General features: G+C 39.9%; 1 protein-coding gene across 2 annotated transcripts in view; it reads left to right on the top strand.

Annotated features, from left to right (window-relative positions):
• The first annotated feature begins 1,155 nt into the window (after positions 1-1,155).
• The window catches only part of LOC107399327 (uncharacterized), a 34,258-nt gene continuing 11,767 nt past the window's right edge, over positions 1,156-23,646 (top strand). The window contains exons 1-3 of one of the 2 annotated variants that reach the window (XM_076552261.1): positions 1,156-1,276; positions 10,463-10,589; positions 12,379-12,474. In XM_076552261.1, the coding sequence (XP_076408376.1) occupies positions 1,271-1,276; positions 10,463-10,589; positions 12,379-12,474 (229 nt within the window). In that variant the 5' untranslated portion in view covers positions 1,156-1,270. The remainder of the gene's footprint in view (positions 1,277-10,462; positions 10,590-12,378; positions 12,475-23,646) is intronic. The other variant, XM_042261851.2, reaches the window with a different exon arrangement.

The following is a 23,646-nucleotide window of genomic DNA, read 5'->3' as shown; positions in this document are numbered from 1 at the left end:
CATGAGGAACAGGTTCAGGGAGACTTCTTAGTAATCATGAATGCTTGGCCTTTAGCTTAGGCTTCTCCCCAACTAGCTCTTATAACTTAATTTAACCTGCCTTTATTAATTTCCATTTTGTCCCATGGCTTTTCTTTAAATGTCTCCACCATTCTGTATGCCTGTCTTGGTCCTCCCGTAGCTGGTGTCTCCCTGCAGCTGGATTCATTTCTTCTGCTCCATCCCATGAATCTTGCCTGTCCTCTCCTGCCTAGCTATTGGCCACTCAGCTCTATTCAACCAATCAGAAGGTGCCTTGGCAAAGACAGATCTTCACAGGGTACAAAAAGATTATCCCTCACAGTATTGCTTTATCATTTTACAGTACAACTGAGTCAACATTATTCTTATCACTCTAGGAAGATTAAAATCAGTACTTATGGACAGCAATGATTGTAAGCCTAATATTTCTGTCAAAGTCTTGACTCACATACACACATCTCCTGTTGTGGATGTGGAAGTGAACGCCAGGCTGACTCCCCACGGCTGTTTGAAACCAAAACAGTAGCCACATTGTTATACATTGATATTAAGTCTCCATAGCTTACAAGAATAAGTTTCTGTTTCCTAAGCCTAATGTACCCTCCAAAACATGTTTCAACCTATACTGAACTTGTGATCCATGATGTTTGCCCATCGTTTGCCTTACAAAAATAACCTGTGATTGTACTTTTGCCTTATGAACATGTTTTTCCAGATACCTTGATGATTCCCCTCCCACGTGATATGTTATTGAACTTCAACTTTTTTTTTTTTTTATTTCAGCCTTTCTAACGGCCAACTATTTTGACATCTGTTTTCTGTTAACCATAACCCCCACCAAGGGAACTGAAAAGGCTATGGGGGGGGGGCGGTGCTGCTCTCTGAAATACCGACTTTGGGGGAGAAAGCCAACGGCCAGTTCCCGGTGCACCTGTAAAACGAAGCTTGCTTTAATCAGACATTCGTGCAATTGGTTTTTCTCAGGCCTAACAGCTGTCGACTGGATTCTGTTTCTTCCTCCCAAACTCTCCTGAAGGAAGCAGAACTAATCCAGGAAGAGTAAAACATCCTCTCACTAGGAGTCCAAGAATTCCTTTGCTCAGACTTCTGGGAAATGTAGTCTAGGCGACTGTGACATCACAGGGAGCCGTCCAGGAAATCGCCTTCTAGTGTTTAGTCCACACACGTGAGTCTTCCCCAAAGTTGGGCGAGAGTCCCGTCCGCTCTGCATTCCTTCTGCGTCTCTGACATGGAGGTTGGTCCGGGGTGCAGCGCAGACTCAGGCACTGTGCGGGGTGCGGGGGTCCGTCTTGGAGGGAGCGGACCTGGGCTGGGTGGGAGGACCTAAAGAACTGCCTTGGTGCTATGCTGAAAGGACGGGGTCACTTGATGCTGCCCCTCAGGTCTGAGGAGAAGGCGATACGGACTGTGCCCTGAGTGACAGTTTTTTTAGTACTTCACGTGCAGCCTGAGCCTGTCTTGGTCTTCTGGGACAGGAGAGCTGCCTGGTAGCGCAGAGTAGATGGGTGCGCAAAGTCCAGGATTGCAAACTAATGACGGTCAGCTGACTGCCTGCTCCTGAGGTGGAGCTGGGAGCTCAGTGAGCAGCTTTGGTGGGGAAGCATGCTTCTCTAGCTGCGCGGTTCTCACATGGACGCTGTCAGATTTCTCAGTAATTTCCTTATGAACATGTTTTTCCAGATACCTTGATGATTTCCCTCCCACGTGATGCATTATTGAACTTCAACTGGTTTTAGTTTACCTTTCTAACCGCCAGTTATCTCGATGGGGCCCGGTCCTTCCTGAAATCTGTAGCTGGCCTAGTGAAATGATGTTGAGGTCTTGATCGTGTTCCTCTTATCTGCCAGCTAAAGAATTAAGAAAGGAAAAATCCTAAGTCCCAACAGTTCACCTTTGGGAAATTCTGGAGCACAGCAGACAGATCTACCAGAATCAGCTGCTATAGAAAAGCTTTGACTAGGGTGAGAGAACACACATTCTGCAGACATACGGAGGGAAAGATCCAGTGCAAAGCAGATTGGGGACTAGAGAAGCTCAACCAAGCTTCACCTTAATGGCTGGGTTTCCTTAAATCTTTGAAAGGTCCTCCATCCTTAATTTAGGCCGGAGTAATTGTAAAAAAGTGCTGATGTCTGCTTGTCCCAAAATGGTTGTGTCAACATGTTTTCATTGAAATTATTGAGTTGTCTAATAGTAGGGCACCTAGACACAGGTGAAAAACTCTCATGGCCTTGTGTTCCAGTGCCAGGCTTTTGTGTCAGGTCAGCAGGGTGAGGAAGAACTCACAGACCTGTGAGTATTCATGTGATTTAAAGTAAACAGACCTGTGATAGAAAAGAAACTCCAGTCTACTGTATTGCACATCCCTGTCATCTCTGCATTTGTGAAGGGGAGACTGGACCTCTGGTCCTCCCCTGCTTCAAATTCAAGGATGCCTAGGATATCTGAGTCTGTGACAGAAAACGCTTGACTATACTTTATAGACATGATAAATACTTTCTATTGTCCATTTCATATTTCTTACATATGCCTAATTTTTGTGGCCCATTCTATGTGGAATTTAAACTTTTTTCACTATCATGCTTTTGTTATAGGTATTAAAATTTGGTGATTACATACTTGTGTTCATTTATTCTGTGAGGGAAAATTCCTCTTTGCCTGGCTTGAATATCCATCACTGTATGCAGTGATTGTTCATTCTTTTTGGATATTAATCTGTGTTTGTCACTTTTATGACCTGATGCTGATTTCTTCTGGTTTCACTGATTTCTTCCAGGTTGCTCCTTTCATTCTAATCTGAGACTCCATTATTTCTTCATTTCCATTCTGCAGTTCTTGACTGATGTGGCTGCTGTGGTTACATTCCTGGGTCTTTTTCTGCAGCTGCAGCTGGGATGCCTTCCCCTGTCCTTACTCCAGAGGTTCCACTGTGTGCAGATGCTTCTTACAGTGAGCCAGAACAAAACCACTTCCTCACTGTCCTTCACATGGGCACTGCCATGTCCAACCAGTAAAGCAAAGTGCTCATGTTGGTTCCTGCTCTTCATAGGTCCAGTCCAGGTCCCCTTGTTGAGCAGTCCTGTCTCTTTCCTCCCAGGCTTCTTTCATTGTATTCTAATGTCAGTGTGAGGGAAGGAGTTTCTTGTGTTTACAACTCATGCATGAACCCTGCTGTGTTAGACATGTCATATCTGGAAAACTCTGGAGGGGAGGTGTGCTGGGTGAGGACATTCAGTTACTGTTTATCAATTTATATGATTATGTCAGAGGCCATGGAGAGACACTGCAAAAGATTTGAACAGGAGTGAAACACATATGTAAGGAATAAAACCCTGATGCACAGATTTTCATTACATTGTCAACTTTGGTTATTAAAGTGTCTGCCATAGTGTACTCCACAGTCATAATCAAATGCAACAACATATTTTGAGTTGAAAGGTATGTGGTTGCAAGCCCAACTCTTTCAAATCTCTTCTTTGCAGTACCTATAAGAAATTAAGTCAGATCTAGAGAATACATGTGCCAAATCGTTATGGGATATACTCCACATAGTGTTGATTTCAAGAAGACTCAGAGACAATATATGGACTATTAAAATCCACAAATACACCTATACATTCAATGTACAGAGCAAGGCATGTCATACTTATTTTGAAACTAAAATAATTATATAATTCTTTTTTTTCTTTGTAAGCTTTATTTTATCACTTTTATCTACCACACATCAAGAAGCTATCAAGAACAGTGCATCACATGGTGCATCAGTTTACAACAAAACTGAACAAGGCAATTGTGCTTACAGAAGTTTTCAGCAGAAGTCCGTAATGCAGCTCCCTGAAACACAGTGCTCACACTTGAAACTAAAATAATTATATAATTCTTGTTCCCAAAGCAGATATTTTTTGTTATTGTTATTGGTCTTTTTGAGACAGAATTTCTGTGTGTAGCAAGACCAGGGTGGCCTCAAACTCAAAAAGATTGAACTGCCTCTGCATCCCAAGTGCTGGGATTAATGGCCTGAGCCACCATGCCTGGCCAAAGCCATTACTATATTTAGTCTCCCACATTTTTTCATGGTTTAACCAAGTTTCTGTGTCATAAAATTGAATAACTTGGTGGCTTGAAGCAAAAATTAGTGATTGATTCATAGCACAGTTGTGTGAGTGAAGCCCTGGGACAAAAATCCAGGAGTTGCTACTTCATGATGTGCATGCTGTGTATTTAAAGCACTGTGTTATATAATCAGTAGATTAGCGATTTCCAATGGAGAGTCACTGTGTTTTAGTTCCTGGCCAGAAATCCAGTCCTCTCTTTGCATATCATTTTTACTTCCCACCAATGTTCTGCTGGTCTTCAGTTTTGTCTGAATCTCTGAAAAGTTATCTTTGAGGGATACTGACAGGAGATGCAGCAGTTCTTAATGTATCTGCTCTGTCTATTCTGTTGTTCTAGCCTTGCCTCTAGGACCAGTCTCTATTCAAGTGGACTACAGATTTCGCCTCCCAATTATAGTGAGAATGTTAGCAATTTTTAGTGGATGGCCATGTAGCCCCTCAGGCCAGGAATAATTTGCATTTTTCTTTATTTAAAGTGAATTTTGCCAGTTTCAAATGCCCCTGAAATGTTTGCCATTAATAGAATTGGGTAAAATCTTTACTAAATGATATCCTGTTTACAGGCACACTGCCCTCCATGCACAGTGTCTCACAGGAGATTGGCCTCAGGACAGCAGACATTTCCTCATGTAGAATGGTGCTATGCTGTGCTGGCCATTATGGCGAGTGATCCTTACAGTTGATTCTGCTTTGGGGACTGGTCAAGTTCTCTCAGAAATTTATGTTTCCATCTTCATCTTCTCTGGGCTCTGGCCCTTCTCCAGTCTGGTCATTTTTCCCTCTTCTTGGTGACCCCCTTGCTGTGGGATGTTCTGTATGGCAAATGTGTTGCTCTGATTGGTTAGTAAATAAAACACTGATTGGCCAGTAGTAAGGCAGGAGGAAGTATAGGCAGGACAAGGAGGAAAAGAATTCTGGGAAGTAGAAGGCTGAGGGAGAGACACTGCCAGCTGCCACCAAGACAAGCCACATGTGAAGATGCCGGTAAGCCATTAGCCACATGGCAAGGTATAGATTTATGGAAATGGGTTAATTTAAGATATAAGAACAGTTAGCAAGAAGCCTGCCATGGCCATACAGTTTGTAAACAATATAAGTCTCTGTGTGTACTTGGTTGGGTCTGAGTGGCTGTGGGACTGGTGGGTGAGAGAGATTTGTCCTGACTGTGGACCCAGGCAGGAAAACTCTAGCTACACCCTCTAGCTCTGCAGAATCACCTTTCTTAAAGCTGCAACCCTTTAATACAGTTTCTCATATCGTTTTGAACTTCAACCATAAAATCATTTTCCCTGCTACTTCATAACTGCACGTTTATGAAGGTTATTTATTGTAAGGTAAATACTTTTGGATTTGAAAGTTTGCCAAAGAGATCCTGACCCACATTTTGAGAACCACTGCCCTAGTTAAAAAAGAGTGGCATCTCTTTTTCTCTTTCTTACTTCTAAAGGTGGTAAGATTCTATGCTGGCTACAAAGAGGATTGCAAAATAAGTCTGCTGTGGATATCGTCCTGTATAACTAAAACACTGATTGGCCAGTAGCCAGACAAGAAGTATAGGCGGGACTAACAGAGAGGAGAATTGAGGGAACAGAAAGGCAGAGGGGGAGACTGCCTACAGCCACCACCAAGACAAGGAAGATGTAAGGTACCAGTAAGCCACGAGGCACATGGCAAAGTATAGATTAATAGAAATGGGCTGAATTATAAGAGTAAGAGCTAGACAATGATAGGCCTGAGCTAATGGCCAAGCAGTTTAAATAATATAAGAGTCAGTATGCTTATTTTATAAGTGGGTTTGGATATGGGACTGCCGGGGCTTGGTGGGACCCAGAGAGAAAACTCTCTAGCTACATAATTCAATTTCTTTTCCCTTGAGAAATTGCTAGCTGTTCTATTCACCAAATTATTTCATTTTGCCTATTTCTTGAAGATCTGCTGGCCTCCTCATTGCTGCTCAAGTTTGCATTTTATTTCAAGATATTTTTCTTTTTTTTGTTTTTGTTTTGTTTGTTTGTGTGTGTATTCATTTATTTGTTTGTTTGTTTGTTTGTTTGTTTTAATGCCGAATGCTGTTTATTGAAGGAGGGAGGAGGTCTTAAATACAGGCTTATAGCACAATGGGAGAACCCCGGAGAGCAGAAGTTCACTACTGATGTTTTACAATCTTGCATCTAAGCTGTTAATGCCCATTATGTAGGATACACAGACAAGCAACTTCCCTTAAGCATTCAGGAGGGTGGAACCCAGTAGGGAATTAGCACAGGGAGGATCTCAAGGTCAAGGTCAGCAAGCAAGGCAACAGTTACCCAAAACGGGGCCCATGGCCCTACAGGTCCCCCTTTTACTAATAAATGAGCTTCTGATTTAGGTTGCGTGGAACGTCAGCAGGTCACCTTACCCGTCATGGAGATGCCTGCCCAGAACACACAGGCACTTTGTCTTAGGTTGGTGAGCGCCCCCCAGGCATCACCCGTCAAGACATTTTTCTATGTAGTTATTCTTTATGGAGAGTATATTTCAGTTGTCCCAAATTCTTACACCATGCCCTGGAGACACAAGAGTCATGGGATTGGAGCTGTATCTGACCTGATGGTCTCCTGCCTAAGGGTGACTTTGCTCAGTGCTGGAACATGCTTTGCAAGTGCCAAGGGAGAGAAACAATAAATAGTCCTGCTTAGCTGTTATGACCATGAACCACAACAATGACCAGTATGGCATGATATCCCTAAAGGTGCCACAGTGTGTCTTATATCTTGGCCTTAGCAGCAGCTGTTAATGGGAGTTAGAGTGGACACAAGAACCTACATAATGCTTGGAAGCTGCCTCTGATAACTTCATAGGTCTTAAATCATAGAGAAGAACATACTAAGGCCACTAAACCATCATAATTCCTAACTGAACTCCAAGTACTTTTCTTTAGACCTACACTGGAGTGTAGCTGTCACTGCTCATCAAAGGCACTTCTTTCTGCAGCACAGAGAACATTCCAGAAAACTAAAACTTACAAAGTTCAGAGAACTATTGTCTTGTGGTGCTTTGACCCAAAAGATACCCTACACCACAATCCCTGCACATAAAGCTCAGGGAATATCTCTGCACAGGGGGCATATTGACTATGAGAGCCAGGGGCCCAGGAAGTCCGCTGTGAGGTTGTGCATTCTAGAAAGGGAAGGTAAGCTGCACCCATGATGCCCCAACAATATGGCTGCCTGAACAAGCCCTGAACAGTGACAGTGGCACTAGATCCCCTGCAGGGGGCAGTCTGCTGGGTAAGCATCCAAGTGTAGCCACCTGAGAATTGTTAGAGAGGGAGAATTAGTGTTCCCAGGATGAGAGCACTCACTGTTCATCCAGTAACAAGTGGGCAGTCCTCAAAACATACAGACAAGCAACACTGAACAGAATCGGCCATTCATATTTATATCATTATGCATATATTTTCATATATGTCTATTTATGTGCTGTGTTTGTGTGTGTGTGTGTGTGTGTAACATAATAATTACAGAAGTATACAATATACATTTGAGATGGACTGTAGGGGGACAAGAGAGAAGTTGCAATGATGAGATAGAAGGGGAAATAACATACTTACATTTTAATTCAATAATTTTTTTCAGGGAAAAATTACACTCTTGCCAATTGTGACAATGTTGGTGAAACTGTAAGTTATTTCAGGTAGTAAAGATAACACACGATCTCATCAATATGTTAAATGTAATGAATTGAAACTTACGCAAGACAGAGATATGTTGAACATAAAGAATCATAGCTAACAGAAGTTGGAGATATAACGGTATTTTCCATTGACCAGTGACCTCAGGAAGCCAACACTTGGGGAATTTCTTGTTGTGGAAAATTAGTTCAACTATGTAAAAATGTTTTGCATTTGTTTATGTTGTGGAATATTAGTTTAACTGTGTAAAGATGTGTTGCATTTGTTTACCTTGCCTGCCTAAAGTACCTGATTCATGCAATAAAATGGCCAATAACTAGCCAGGAGGTACAGTGCAAAGAAAGCAAGAGGAAGAATCTGGGAGACAGAGACAGAGGGAGATGCCAAGGGCCAGCTGGACAGACATGAGGAAGCAGGAAAGCAGGACATACAGAATGAAGGAAAAGTAAAAGCAACAAGGCAAACTGATGACTAGAAACAGGGAAAATGAAGTTATAAGAGCAAGTGGGACAAGCATAAGCTAAAGGCCAAGCTTTCATAATTAATAAGAAGTCTCTGTGTCATTACTTGGGAGCTGGCTTGTGACCCAAAGAAAAATGCCAGCTACACTTCCTGAACCATGAATGATCTGGGACAGTGTGATAGGAGGGAGAAGCCCCCAGTACTGTTGTCCCGAATGCCGGATGTCTGTCAGCATTATGGGGTACATTCAGAAGCCTGGAAGATAGTGTTTGAGGAGGTGACCATACCATAATTAGGAAGAGAATCCAAAGGTTAACCACAAAGTTATTACAAAATGCCTCATTATTACATAAAATATTTACTGATATTTCCTGTATTGATAAGAAGGAAAAATAATGTATGACTACTCCCATAGATCATTCAGGGACTTTGTAGCAGGAGTCTTAAATGGTCTTATTCATAAAATAAAACCTGGAGCCAAGTATTGGGGTAAACACTGGAAGATCACAGAGACAGAACAAGCCACAGCTAACCTCACCTGGACAACTTCTCAGCTGATCTTGTTTTCCTCAGACTGGAAGCCCCTGTGTCCTCATATCTGAATGGCTCTCAGCTGAACTGTGAAGCTCAAAACCTAAAAGGTTAACCAGCCAAATGCTTAACCAGCCAAATGCTTAACCAGCCAAATGCTTAACCAGGCTAAATGCTGCTAGTTTCTGGCCCTCATGCTTTACATACCTTTCTGCTTTCAGCCATCACTCCCTGGGATTAAAGGCGTGAGTCACCATGCTTGGCTGTATCCTTGAACAGATGGATTTCTGCCTCTGGAATGCTAGGATTAAAGGCGTGTGCTACCACTGCCTATCCTAAGTATCTAGTGGCTTTTCTGTTCCCTGACCCCAGATAAGTTTACTAGGGTACACAATATTTTGGGGAACACAATACCACCACAGGACTTTACTCAATAAAACATGCAAAACATTAATTTAGGAACATTTGAAATACAAAAATAGCATGAGCAATTATACTTCTCATCTTCTGATGCACCGGTGTCATATTGCAAAACATGCCTTAGGAATACTGCAAATGCCTCAATCAATACCTGTCAGAAAAGACAGAAAGGAAAATGGGAAAAAGTTCCAGTGATGTGTATTTTATGCTAAATTCTCAACAGTGTTGTTAGTCCTGTACTTGCCTGTTTTCTCACATGATCAGATACATAAATGACATTCAGTCTGTGAGTTCTGCCCCTGCCTGCTCCGTCTCACGTCCCTTGTCACCATCATTTGCATCATCAGTGAATCTGTAGAAATCCTGAAACCCAGATGACAGCCCGAGCTGCTGCATCAGACTCTGTATTTTCATCTCACTTCACATTCATCATTGTGGATAACTGTTGAGAAACTCCTTCTCCCTCACCATGACTTTTTTCTGTATGTGTATATATGTGTGGTGTATAGTAGCATATGGTACTGAATCCATGTTCTGTGGATGCATTTATTTCTATATTCCATCTGTCCTAAATGGGTTATGTCCAACTGCGCTTATATGATCTCTGACCTTGTGTTTCCCTGAAGATGGGTGCAGAGTGAGATCATGTGACCACTTCAGACTTGCCTGAGGACTATTACTCACCTATGTAAGAAACATTTCCAGCTCTCTTTCATCCTGGGAAAAACCTAGATTTGTGTCCACAGGCACACGATGCCTGTGTTTGGGTTTCTATTGCTGTGATCAAGACCATGATGAAAGACATCTTGGAGAAGAAAGGGTTTATTTAGACTACAACTTCAGGTAACTGTCCATCACTGAGGGCAGTCAAGGCAGGAACCTGAGGCAAGAACTGGAGCAGAGGCCACAGAAGAACACTGCTTACTGACTTGCCTAGCCTGCTTTCCTACACCACATAGAAAAGCATGTCCAGGACAAGTACCACCCATAATGGGCTGTGCTATGTCATTTCAATCAGTAATTAGTAAAATACCGCCTAGGATTAGCTACAGGAAGTCTCAGGTAGGCATTGTCTCTATTATGTTTCTCTGTTATCAAATGACCCTAGCTAGTGTCAAGTTGACAGGAGAATTCTCCAGCCCAATGCATCTTGGTATTTATATTATTAGTGGTTTTAATTAATTAAAAGTGTGATATCATTCATTGATCTTTATTTCAGGAAATACTGTCCTTCTGGGATGTGGCCATTGATTTCTCTCCAGAAGAAAGGGAATGCCTGGAGCCTGCTCAGTGGAATTTGTACAGGGATGTGATGTTGGAGAATTACAGCAACCTTGATTTCCTTGGTGAGGCTCTCATCCATAGTGAATTCTTATTTCACCATCAACATGTGGCTTCCTCAATTTGTACGGTATCTCATGGGAGCATTTCAAAAGCCATTTTCATATCCTTCATTTTCAGAAAAATTAGGAAGATGGCTGTATTAAAAATCATTTTGGGGCTGGTGAGATTGCTCAGTTGTAAAGAGTAGCATGAATTGTTGGAAGGTCTTATTAATAAAAACAAACCTGGAGCCAGGTATTAGGGTGAACGCTGAAAGATTCCAAGAAACAGAACCAGCCACAGTTGACCTCACCTTGCCAATTCCTCAGCTGATCTCATTTCCTCAGACTGGAAGCCTCTAAGTCCTCATCCAGATGGATCTCAGCTGAACTGCTGCTAAAAGCTATAGGCTTAAAGAGGCTCTAGTTCCTGGTCCTCACCCTTATATACCTTTCTGCTTCTTGCCATCACTTTCTCAGATTAAAGGCATGTGTTAACTGTGGGGCGGTTACCCACCAACACCACAGCTCCCCAGAGTTTTCTTGAGTGTGAGCAGCAGGAAATATTAGATAGAAGGATTTATTGTGGAGAAAAAGAGATAGAAAATAAAGGATAGCCTCAAGAGGGCCTGGAACCTTTTCCAACGGGCCCCAACTGTCTCTGCCCCAAGGTTTTTATAGAGATGCCAAGGGGTGGAGCAAAAGACCTCCTCCCCCAGCACAGCCAAGTGCAGACCATCTCAGACACCTGCACTCAGGCCTGTGGTCCTAATCATCCTCTATACGGATGTGCTAAGTAAAGCCATGAGGAACCCGAGAACAGGTTCCCACAGTTAACATGCCTGGCTGTTTCCAGTGTGGCATTTGAACTCAGAGATTTGGATGGATCTCTGCTTTCAGAATACTAGTATTAAAGGTGTGTGTGCCACCATTTTCTGGCCTCTATATCTAATGGCTGTTCTGTTCTCTGACCACAGATAAGTTTTTAGGGTGCACAATATTTTGAGGAACAAAATATCACCATAGTAAAGGGCACCGAATACTTCTCTAGAGGACTTGGATTAATTTCCCAGCACCAATATGCAGCTCACAGCTATTTGTAATCCCAATAGCTGACACCTTCATGCTGTATGATATTTTTTTGTGTTCTCACATATAAAGCTTGCTAAAGTTAGCTCAGAGGACAGAGCTAGCCACTGTCTGACCATAGAGGTTTGGAGGATTGTGGAGAGAATGACAAAAAGTGATAAGGGGCTGAGACAGGATCTCAGCTCTTTTGAATATAGAAATGGAAGAGGTAGAAGGTCACTGGTGGCTGCTTCCCAGCTTCTCTGATCTTTCAGGTTCTTTTCCTGATATCTGACCTCCAATTTTTTATTCATAAAATTAAATTAAAACTTCATCTTCACACCAATGCGTATGAAAAATAAAAATAAATTATTAAAAAAAAAGAATCATTTCACTGTTGTTCTCTTTTTGTGTTTAACTTTTCTATGTTGGATGTATATGTCCTTCATTCTAGTGGGACTGTTAGAAATTCAGTGGCATGAGACTTGGAGCACACTTATGAATTAAAGTGTTTCATAATTCACTTTTGATGTTCTTTTCCCTTTAAATGAAACTCAGAATCTAGATATTATAAATTCTAGATTTTATGTGGTGTAGTGATCCTGTCAGAAAACGTTCAAGGAACTGATTGTCTTCAATCATTTACTACATCATCTCTTTCCTTATAACCCATGTACTGGAAGGCACATGACAATTCCAAGTAAAAGAACACATAAACCAACTTCTCCCTGTTTCCTACAATCAGGTCTTGCTGTGTCTAAGCCACACCTGGTGACATTTCTGGAGCAAAGACAAGAATCTTCAGATGTGAAGAGACAAGCAGCAGCCAACGTGCAGCCAGGTGTGTAGGAATGAGGGGTTTGGGTCCAAATATTTAACAGAAAGACAGGGTTTCACATGTGCCTTGATATATGATGCTATGGGAAACATTCTCTAGGTCTCTCCATGTTTTTCTTGTCAAAGAAAAATCTCTCATTTTTTTATGATGGTTAACCCTCTTAAGCTTTGTATTTCCCCGACAGAGAGCTGTTCCTCTATTTACAGTGACTTCTAAGGGTGGTGTTGTTGTGTCTCCATTAAAGTGTAAGGTGCAGGGAACAAGAACTGCATGCTGGCCACACTGAGAGCCATTTATTTGCGGAAGTTGAGAGTAGACTCATGCCAAAAAGATCGCTACACCAAAGTGAGCATGATTGGGTTTATTAAGCCAAACCCACAATTCCATCACTGAGAGGTAGGCAGAGACAGAAAGCTCAACAGTTTCAGTTCTGTCGATTAGAACAATTTGGGGGAGGGGAGCAGTTGGATAAAACTCATGCAAACCTGAGCCACTTTGCTCAGTCCATTCCACACTGATCTTAGGGAAGAGTCAAAGCATTAACATGTTGTATAAATAGGCTGAAGTGGGCCGTAAGTGCACTAATTTAACAGAGGCTGTTTGGTATTTTCATCACTTTTACCACCAGTTGGTTTAGCAGGGTCTGGCCATTCAACCTAGGAACAGTAGGACAGAATGAGCTACAAGGCCTTACCTTTTTGACTCAAGGGTGCCCATCAAACTACTTTGGATACAGTGATTGTGTGTCTCTCTTTCATGACAGTTAGTAGATTTAGGGTGGAGAGTGCTGTAAGGCTCCACAGGATTTTGGGTTTGTTTTCTTTTTTCAAGTTAATATATTTATCATATATTAGGTATAGCTGATATTTGGATATATTCTAAGTCTCAGCTTGTTAGAGAAATTATAAACATTTATGTATATACCTGATATTCCCAGATACATAAGTGATAGTAAAATGTTTTGTTGGAGCTTCAGTCAGAGTAGCCCCTGTGGCTAGTCCTATAGGAAGCACTCTTGGTTAACATTATCGTGAATCTAATGGTAGGAAGAGATCTTGTGGTCTCTTCTTCTCAAGGTCTCTTGCTGATTCTCAATTTTCCTCTAAGTATGTACTTTCATTGGCTTCCACATTTGTAATGGGATCTGGACTGTGGAGTGTAGGAGGTATTTTTCATAGGTCCATTATCAGCTCTGTCCCACCAGCCACTCCCAAATAACTACTTGGAGACTTAAAATTATTATTATTATTATTTTTTGACTAATGCCGTTTATTGAAAGAGGGAGGAGGTCTTAAATTCAGGCTTACAGCACAATAGGAGAACCCCATAGGGCAGAAGTTTGCTACCAATGTTTTACAATCTTGCATCTAAGCTGTTAATGCCCATTATGCAGGATATATGGACAAGGAACTTCCCTTAAGCATTCAGGAGGGTGGAACCAGGCAGGTAATTGGCACAGGGAGGATCTCAAGGTCAAGGTCAGCAAGCAAGGCAGCAGTTACCCAAAACAGGGGCCAGGGCCCTACAGGTCCCCCTTTTGCTAGAAAATGAGATTCTGACTTAGGTTGCCTGGGACGTCAGGATGTCACCTTACCCATCATGGAGACACCTGCCCAGGCCACACAGGCACTCTGCCTTAGGTTGGTGAGTGCCCCCCAGGCATTAGCCATCTCTAAATACTCTATCATACAGGCTCAATCGTGTGTGAGCTGCAGAGATAACAGCTGCAAAGATCTCAAAGTGGTGCTGGGTTTGTAATCTGTGTGTTTGACACAGAAAAGACCAACAGAAGTCATAACCCAACCATAGCCAGTAGGCTAAAGGCAACTGAGCCATTCCCTTCCTTAATGAGCCTTATTGCAAATTGGACTCCTTGTAAGATGGTATCCCAAAAGCAAGTCTTGAGTTTATAAATTTATAATTTTCAAAGCCAATTGAATTGTATATAACTATTGAATTAAATTTATCATGTCCAATAGAATGAAAAATTAACTAACTGTGGTAGCTACTTTTGCTGCCAGGGTCTCCACTGTGCTAGGTGTAGTAAGCAATTGTGAAATGGTAATCCCAGCAACAGTAGCAGCAGTGGCCACCACTACTATAACAGCAACAATGGCAGCAGCGATGTCAAAATCTCTTCTGGAGCGTATGGGCATCCACTGGCATCGATACACCTCCAGGAACATGAACTCTCAAGGCTCATTTTTCTTGATCCCAGCACGACTTAAGCTGGTATCTCTGCAAAAGAACGACTAAGAACCATAAAGAAAAACCAGGCAGCTCACAAGGAGCATAACTAATAGTCTCATAATGGCTGCATTCAGGCTCAGAAATTTTAAGGTATCTTCAAAGGGGGCTAAATGAATTTCAGGAGGCCAATAAATGTTGTACACAGCCACTCCTGAAAAGTAGGTACTACACCAGCTTGAAGAGGATTGTGAAAATGAAAAGGCTTAGCTGGCATGCAACTGTTAACAAATGGAGGTCAGTGACCTTCAGGGTTATCCTTATTCTCTAAGGTGTCTGGGTGACACGTTCTCAAACATACTTGAAAAAGTAGTTACCATGCATTACCTTCTGTAGAATCCAACTGCATGTCTACAGTTCTTAGGCTTGTGTTAATGCTTGCCAAGGCTGGCCATATTGGGCTCTCAATCTCCATTGGCATCAGAAGGGGAGAGTTTTTCATGAAGGCCCAATAGGTCTCTGCCATGTAGGGCTTCAGCAGCAGCCAGTGGACACACACAGAACTCAGGAATCCAAAGAGGGAAAGACATAAACAGAGCCCTGGGCCCACACCAACACCAGATTGGGTCTCCTCTAAGTGCCAGTAGAAAGATCCTTCCATCGCTCCAGATGATGATTTGCAACAGGAGCCCTCCAGTGCTTATCTGCAGCAGATACTCCAGTAGAATCCACTGATAAAAATTTAAAATATATAAAACAAGGGAAAGAATAGAATGTGGGGAGGAATGATGAGTCCCTAGTTCCCCCTTTTTTTAATTAGTGCTCAGCTGATAGCTTAGGATTATTACTAACTAGCTCTTGCATGTTGTATTAACCCATATGTCTTATTTACACTCTGCCACTTGGCAGTACCTTTTCTCTATGTGGTATGTTTATCTCTTTCTCCTTTCCATCCTGGTGATTCCTCTGCTTCTGCCCTTCTTCCCAGTATTCTCTCTGCCCCAAAAATTCTTCCTAGATTTGGGTAAATCAGCTTTTTATTAACAACAAAAGCAATGCATCCTCACAGTGTGCAGAAAGATTATTTCACATCATTTCCTCGTTTTTGTCTAATTGAAAAGGAATGTTTTAATTTTAACAAAGTAAAACTATATATAACAAAAAATTGCTGTGAAGCAGGTGATTCTGAAAGGCTGTCCTATCATTTCTTGGCACAGTTTGGCAGTTCTTTCTTTTGTGTCCTGCTTATCCATTTTGGACAGCACACAGTCAGCAGTTGAGGCAAGGGCACTTTCTTTCCCAGTGTCTAACATTTGCCACAAGGAAAGGAAACTCCATATGGAGATTCTCCAATGCCCATCTGCTGTGGGATGTTAATGTATGTCCTGTGGGAGCCCTTCTTGGGTTCCTTGTGGCGTTACTCAGCAGGTTTGCATAGAGGATGATTAGGACCATGGGCCTGAGTGCAGGTGTCTGAGATGGTCTGCACTTGGCTGTACTGGGGGATGGTCTGTATGTCAAGTTGCTCTGATTGGTCAATAAATAAAACCTGATTGGTCGTGGCTAGGCAGGAAGTATAGGCGGGACTAACAGAGGAGAAATAAAAGAACAGGAAGGCAGAAGGAGACACTGCCAGCCACTGCCAGGACAAGCAGCATGTGAAGATGCTGGTAAGCCACGAGCCACGTGGCAAGGTATAGATTTGTAGAAATGCGTTACTTTAAGATATAAGAACAGTTAACAAGAAGCCTGCCACGGCCATACAGTTTGTAAGCAATATAAGTCTCTGTGTTTGCTTGGCTGGGTCTGAGCGGCTGTGGGACTGGCGGGTGACAGAGATTTGTCCTGACTGTGGGCAAGGCAGGAAAACTCTAGCTACACCCATCATCTTCTCTGAAGTAGATTGGTGCTGCCAGGATCACACATATCTCATTGTTAGTTAAAAAGGGGCGGAGAACCTATGTTATTAACATATCTTAAATGCCACATTCTATAGATGTATGAAGCGTGTTAAGATGACCTGTCTATCTAAAATATAGCTTTCTTTGACCTTGAAAACATACCTAACCTGACTACAAAGGGTTTTTTTGCTACTGGTGACTAACTAACAACCTTCCATTTCTTTATTATCCTAAATAGTTTATAGTAATAACTTTCAAGGACTAGTAATTTTCATTATATTGTTAAATGAGTTGCATGGGTACAATACCTTGCACAGGAGTAGAATTGTATGTACAGTATGTTCTAATAAAAATAACCTCAAATTTATATCAATATACAAAAATCCAAATAAAGGTAAAGTATTTAAAAATGGTAGATGCTTTTTTGTTGAAAATCAGATTCAACAATCTACCTCTTTATCCTATTCTATCCAATCTATACCCCCTTTTTCTTTTCAGAGTAGATTCAATAATCTATATTTTTATCCTATCATATCTGTCCTCCCTTTTTTCAGAGTAGATTCAATAATCTACACTTCTATCCTACTATAACTATATTCCCCGTTTTTCCTTTCAAAACAAGATCCCTGAATCAAATCTCCTTTGCTCAAGTCTTTTCCTAATCATTACCAATAACAACTTGTAACCAACCACCCTAAATGATGACAAACATCCATAATCCATTGAATGACCAAAATCTACACACATCACCTCTTGGGAATATTGGTGTTTTGTTCTTAAATTTACTTCCTGCTGTCTGAGCAGTGAAATCTTTAGGGTACCCTGAAAACATTGGGATAATTATCAAGTTCTTGGAGAGGTAGCTGTATTATTTGTTGTCCAGTTTCTGTGTAACAGGAAAATGCAGCGCTTATCTCAATTCCTGGCTAGATTAGTCTGTGAGGCTGGATCATTTCAGCTAGTCATATTTAAATTTTCCTGACCAGGTTGAAGTCTAAAGCTGATCTTTAGATGGTGTTTGTCAGCTTAGTGTCATTACCATAGTCTGGGTGGAGTCATCATTGTGGGTTCCAATCATCATTTGGAGACTTTGGAGATCACTGTTAGAAAAGTTTATCCTTCGCTGTAAATAACTTAAACATTTTAAATGTCAGATACAGAAGATCTCAAAGTGATTAAAGGATCAATATTAGTTATGTACATCCAGAGTACAAAAACTTAATTTTCTAGTTACCCGAGAGAAATTCAAACTAAAAATCATGTACAAGAAGCTAGATGAAGCCTGTTTCTAGAATTAGTTAATACTCTATATGATCATGACAAAAGTTAAATATATATATATATATATATATTACAAATTTTGTGATAATAACAAAGTATTAAAGATTCATAATAAAACCAAGTGATTAGAGCTTAGTGGATATAAAAGGTCCCCAAATTTTTTTTTTCTTTTGTCCCATATCAGGTGGCTCTTCTGATCTGATACAGAGATTTTGGATTTTCTTTATCAATCATGCTTGGGTTTACAGAAGGACAGAGCCATAATCCAACTCCAAACTAGCTTTAGTTTCCATTTGAAAAGGGAATACAAAATGACTATTTGCATTATCTGTGCAGAAAAGTAGAAGCAAACATTTGGGAAGATTTGGGAAGATTTATTAAATTTTATTCTGTTGGAGATGTAAATACTAACATGCTCATTTACTCTCTTTTTTTGTGACATTTTTTCCCCTGGATATTTGTCCTTTTACTTCACATGTCTTATTTGTCCAGTGCTCTTCAGATTCCTTAATTGGGTGTCTTCATTTTCCTGGAAAAGACAAAACCAAAATCCCTTCCCAAGCCTAACTTCAGGGAGATTCCTTTTTTGAAAGTTATATCTGATCAAATGAAAAGCATTTGTTAGTCTTAAAGTTAATTTAGATTGAACAGCCATGCTATTTGATGAACTATCATCTCTTCTAATTAAGAGGTTTCTCTTGTTCAAATCTAATCATTTTCAATTTTGATGTTATCCATAGCTTTTCTACTCCTGAGGAAACAAAAGCAAAACCTCTTCCTTAATGTAACACATATCCTGGTTTCCATTCTGAGGACAACAAATCTTTAAAATATGCAGGCTGTTTTAATTCATTAATTTTAAGAGTCCGTAATCAATCTCTCCTAATTTGTACCTCTTAGGGTCGAATTTATTGTAGACATATTTTGTACCCTAAATAATAGAATCTCGCTTTTGAAATCTTTTCAGGAGCAATTTGTAGTTCCTAACAAAGCACAATTTTCTTTCTTTCCTCAAACATTCTTTCTAAAGTATCTATATTTGAATCAGCCAGCAAAATGCCATTCATGTAATGGTAAACTATAGATTGATGAAATTGCTTATGTATCATTTCCTATGGCTGTTGTACAAAATATTGGCATGGGATATTGCTATTTAACAATCCCTGTAGGAGAAGCTTCCATTGATATCTCTTAAGAGGCTGAAATTTTTAAGTAGGAAATATAAAGGAAAAATATTTCTTTATCCTTTTTTTTAAAGGTATAGTGAAGAAACAGTCTTCTAAGTCAATATCTATTAGAGGTCCTCCTTTAGTTAACAGAGAAAACAAAGGAATTCCAGGCTGTAGAGAGCCAATTGGCTGAATCATCTTATTAACAGCTCTTAGATCTCTTGCCATTCTCCATTTTCTAGATTTATTTATTTATTTATTTATTTATTTATTTATTTATTTATTTTTGAGGCAGAATTTCTCTGTGTTCCTTTTGGAGTTTGTCCTGTAGCTCACTCTGTAGACCAGGCTGACCTTGAACTCGATAGATTTATTTTTAATAACAGATATAAGAAAATTCCAGTTCTTGCCTGGTTGATTCTTCAGTATGCTGATCATTTAGGTGCTTCTATACTAGTTCTAAGGCCTATAATTTCTCTGATGTTAAAGGCCATTCCTCAATCCATACAGGTTTGTTTATTATCCATTTTAAAGGTAGGGCTTTTGTTGCCTTTGAAAGATCAGCAGCTGTTGTGCCCTGATCTTGTACAACCTGAATGGTTGATGACTATACTTTATGATACCTTTTTATATTATTCCAAGAAATATATTATAGTTTTGGTTTGTTTCTGAGATTTGAGGGATGTTAATCTGAGTATATCATTGATGTCACAAATCACATCCCCATAAATTCATTGCTATATTAGTCACATATGGCTTTAATAGTCCTCTCTGTATTTCTGGCCATATATATTAGACCCATCTTGCACTCTTACTTGAGATTATATTCTGTTCCCTAAAAGCTGAACATGTATCTCCTGAATAGAATAACCAAGATTCTGGTGCAATTATTGTTACATCCACACCTATGTCTACAAGACCTTCAATGACAATGTCATTTATTCACATTTTTAACTTTGGCCCCTGTTCATTTATAGAAGTTTGCCAAAATATTTGCTTTACTGTTTCTCTGGAATTTTTTTGTTTTATCTTCTGAAGGTCTTATATCATCCAGAGCAGTATGATTTTTTTCTTTCTTTCTTTCTTTCTTTCTTTCTTTCTTTCTTTCTTTCTTTCTTTCTTTCTTTTTTTTTTTACAGCAGGCATTAAGTTCTTTCATTGCTCTGGGAATGAGTTTTCCCCATGGTCACAGGAAATGACTGAATCAGATGTGATACAGGTGCCTGTGAGAGACTGCCCCCCCAGGGCATTTCTGGAAGACAAAAGGTTACTTTGTCTTTCCCTTGTTTATCTACATTCCTTGGTTGAATGTCATCTTTTGCTACACCTTATGCATACTCCAGAAGGGAGGGGCATTCTGTTTGGATTATTCTTAGCAATGCTGTGGGCACTATCCTTTGTTAGGCGACCTTATTTACCACAATTGAAATACCTAACATGATTTTTCTTCAAACTTCTGGAAACCACTTCTCCTATCCAGGCACCATTATGGTTATGAGATTCAATATTGACTGTATCTCAAATCCATTCTTCTGTGGGTGCTGATCTTGCCTTTAGTGGCCTAATTACCCTTCTGTATTGTGAATTAACATTTTCAAAAGGCAGAGATTCAATTATTATTAGTTTGGTTTCTGAATTTAGTATCATTCTATTTATCACCAAAGTCAATGTTTGTTAAAAAAAATCATTGAAGGTTTCTTTTGGGCCCTGTATAACTGTAGTAAATAAGTCAATTTTCTTTCCTACTTCTTCAATTCTGTCCCAAGCATTCAAGGCTGCTGTGTGACATAAAGACAGGGTATGTTCATCATATAGAGATTGCCTTTCTACATTAGCATAATTGCCCTCTCCAAGAATGTGGTCTTGGGAGATTTCCATACCTCTAGCCCTACTTCATTGTTTAGTGATCTTAGCCTCATCTTTCTTCCAGGTCCTCCACTTGAGGACCAGCCTTCAAGACTGCTAGAACCCAGTCTTTCTAGTCTTCAGGGATAACTGTATTACAAGTTGACCATGAGTTTAACATCTGCTTTACAAAGGTGAATGAATGCCATATGAGACTATCAGTTCTTTGAATATCCTCAAATCTAACATTTGCACAGGAATCCAGTCAGCTCTTACACAGCCTTGAGGATATCTGTCATTTGGCAGTTCCTGTAAGGTCACTGGATAAATTAAGGTTGGCTGTTTGAAACCTTAGGCTGTTCCTCTGTAACCTTATAATGCAATGCTGAGATTGGTTTACCTTTAAGTTCCTCTGTCTGGATTTGAATATCTCTATGATCTGTTTTAATAGTTTTGTAAGACTTGTCACTTAACACTCATATTAACCAACATCTTTAGTGATAAAACAAAATGATCAGATAATATTTATAATTGACATTATGTAATTCCCATCTACCTTAATTATCCTTTCATTTAATTGTTCCATTTTCAAACCATCCAGTGTATTACCATATAGAGACCTAACTCCCTCTATTGTAATAGTATTTTCTATCTTTTAATGTGGGACAAAACTCTCTTTTAACTAATTTCCCCTTTTAAAAAATCCCAATCATCTCACCAAATCTGTTGCTGCTGATGTTGAAGATCTGATGCATAGAACAGTAGAAGCCCAATCAATGGTTAAACCAGCTATGTAGTGTGGCAACTGAGCTAGTGGCCCATCTAGGGAAAGCGCACACCCACCAGGAGAGGGAAGAAGCCAAAGAGCCAGCTGTATTCATGGAGGAACATGCAAAAGCGGCTAACTACTTTGATTTTTGGAGTCCAAAAGCCTGTGGAGTTTGTTGCAGATAGGCTGCAAGAGAACAATCCCAGACTCCCTCAGAGGGCATGGGGAAAAGAAAGGAAAATCTAGCCAACAGGGTAGTGACTCTGGCCATGTGCAGTCCTGTGCCAGGTATGCCAGCCTTATGTTATTAAAACATCTTAAATGCCATATTCTGTTGATCTTTGAAGTGTTTGAGCACTATCTATCTATCATCTATCTATCTATCTATCTATCTATCTATCTATCTATCTATCTATCTATCTATCTAAATTCATCTGCTTATGACCTTGAAGACATATCTAACATAAGTTTGATTATATAGATGACTAACTACTAACCTGTATTTTTAATTACACATTATATTTTTAAATGAGCTGTATAAACACAATACACTAAACAAGATTAGTAATATGCATACAGTATAGCAAAATAAACTTCAAATTTGTATCAATAAACCAAAATGCATGCCAATGTAAAATATATTGAAATTAATCGTTGTCTTTTGGCTTAAAGTAGATTCAATAATCTACCCTTTTATATCATCATTTCTATACAATATCCTCCTTTTTCCTTTAGAAAGAAATCTTTGACTTTAACTCTTTTGTTTTCCATTAAAAAAAATCTAATAAAAACATGTAACCAATCCCCCTTAAATGATAATAAACACTTGTAACCCATATTTTGGAAATGTGGGTTTTGTTCTTTGGACTACTTCCTGCTGTCTGTGGGCACTGGTATCTTTGGGGAAGCCTTGAGAAAACCAGGATAATTGTTAGGTCTTGGCTGGATAGTCTGTGATATTGGATCATCTCAGTCAGCAGCCTTGAAAGTGTTGTAAATGCAAAATTCTAAGGAGAGTGCAACAGAGGTGCACTGAGATGTTCCATCATCTGGCTATACATTTTTATTGCTGTCTGTTCTCCTTGCTCTGAAAATATATAAAATTTTAAAGATAATATAGATATTTGTATTAATACAAGTATAGACTGTATGTTGTCCTCAAGTTAGCCAAGGTTGATTTTTTTATGTTTAAGCATGTAAAATATACATTATGCATTTTGTAGTTTTTTTTAGGTTTATATTCTTTATGTTTATAGCCAGTATTTTCAGGGTTTCCTCCTGGATCAAACCTGATCCATATCAAGATTGAATGAATCCACAGCCTCTCATGTCCTGTGGAAATAAAAACATAACCTATCTCCCAAAGTAACATATTTTTAGATTTCTTTTTTAAAGTCATGATATTTTTAAAATATACAGGTTGGTTTAATCCAGCAGTTTTCATTGTCCCATGTGTCTTAGCAAGTGTTGTTCCTTCATTAGCAATCAGAAATCCAAATATAAGACAATAACATACAGAATCCAGACACTTTGTGTATTTCCCCCGTTTATGTGGCATTTTTGTATTACTTTATTCCCTCTTGAAGGACTTTTATTTTATTATTTTAAAAGTATGTATATATTTTTAGACTGTCTATACCCTCTTTGTTTTTCCCTCAATCTTATGCACACTTTTAAACATAGCGTATCACATTTATTTTTTACCCCAAATCTGAATCTGTCTTTCCTGAGCATCTGTAACCTTTTCTGTCTGCATGAGCAAAACCCTAAACCCACCACACAGTGTGCTTGCAGGGCTCATGCTGGTGGCTCTAATCTGTAGGCAGCTGCCAGGAGATGCATCTCTGTACTGCGGCCCACATGAAAGACAAAAGACTAGGAAGCCCTGTTCGGCTCAGTTTTTTGCCTATTTAGAATATTTTTAAGGTTGCTTAGGTCTTATGTGGGTGTTGGTGTGCCAGGTTCGAATGCCATTTGTGGGTGGAATTTTCCTGTCCCAAAAGGCACTCTGAAATAACCAAAA

This window comes from Peromyscus maniculatus, chromosome 15 (assembly GCF_049852395.1).
Source record: "Peromyscus maniculatus bairdii isolate BWxNUB_F1_BW_parent chromosome 15, HU_Pman_BW_mat_3.1, whole genome shotgun sequence".
Lineage (NCBI taxonomy): Eukaryota > Metazoa > Chordata > Mammalia > Rodentia > Cricetidae > Peromyscus > Peromyscus maniculatus.
This window is presented reverse-complemented; position numbering and strand designations above follow the sequence as displayed.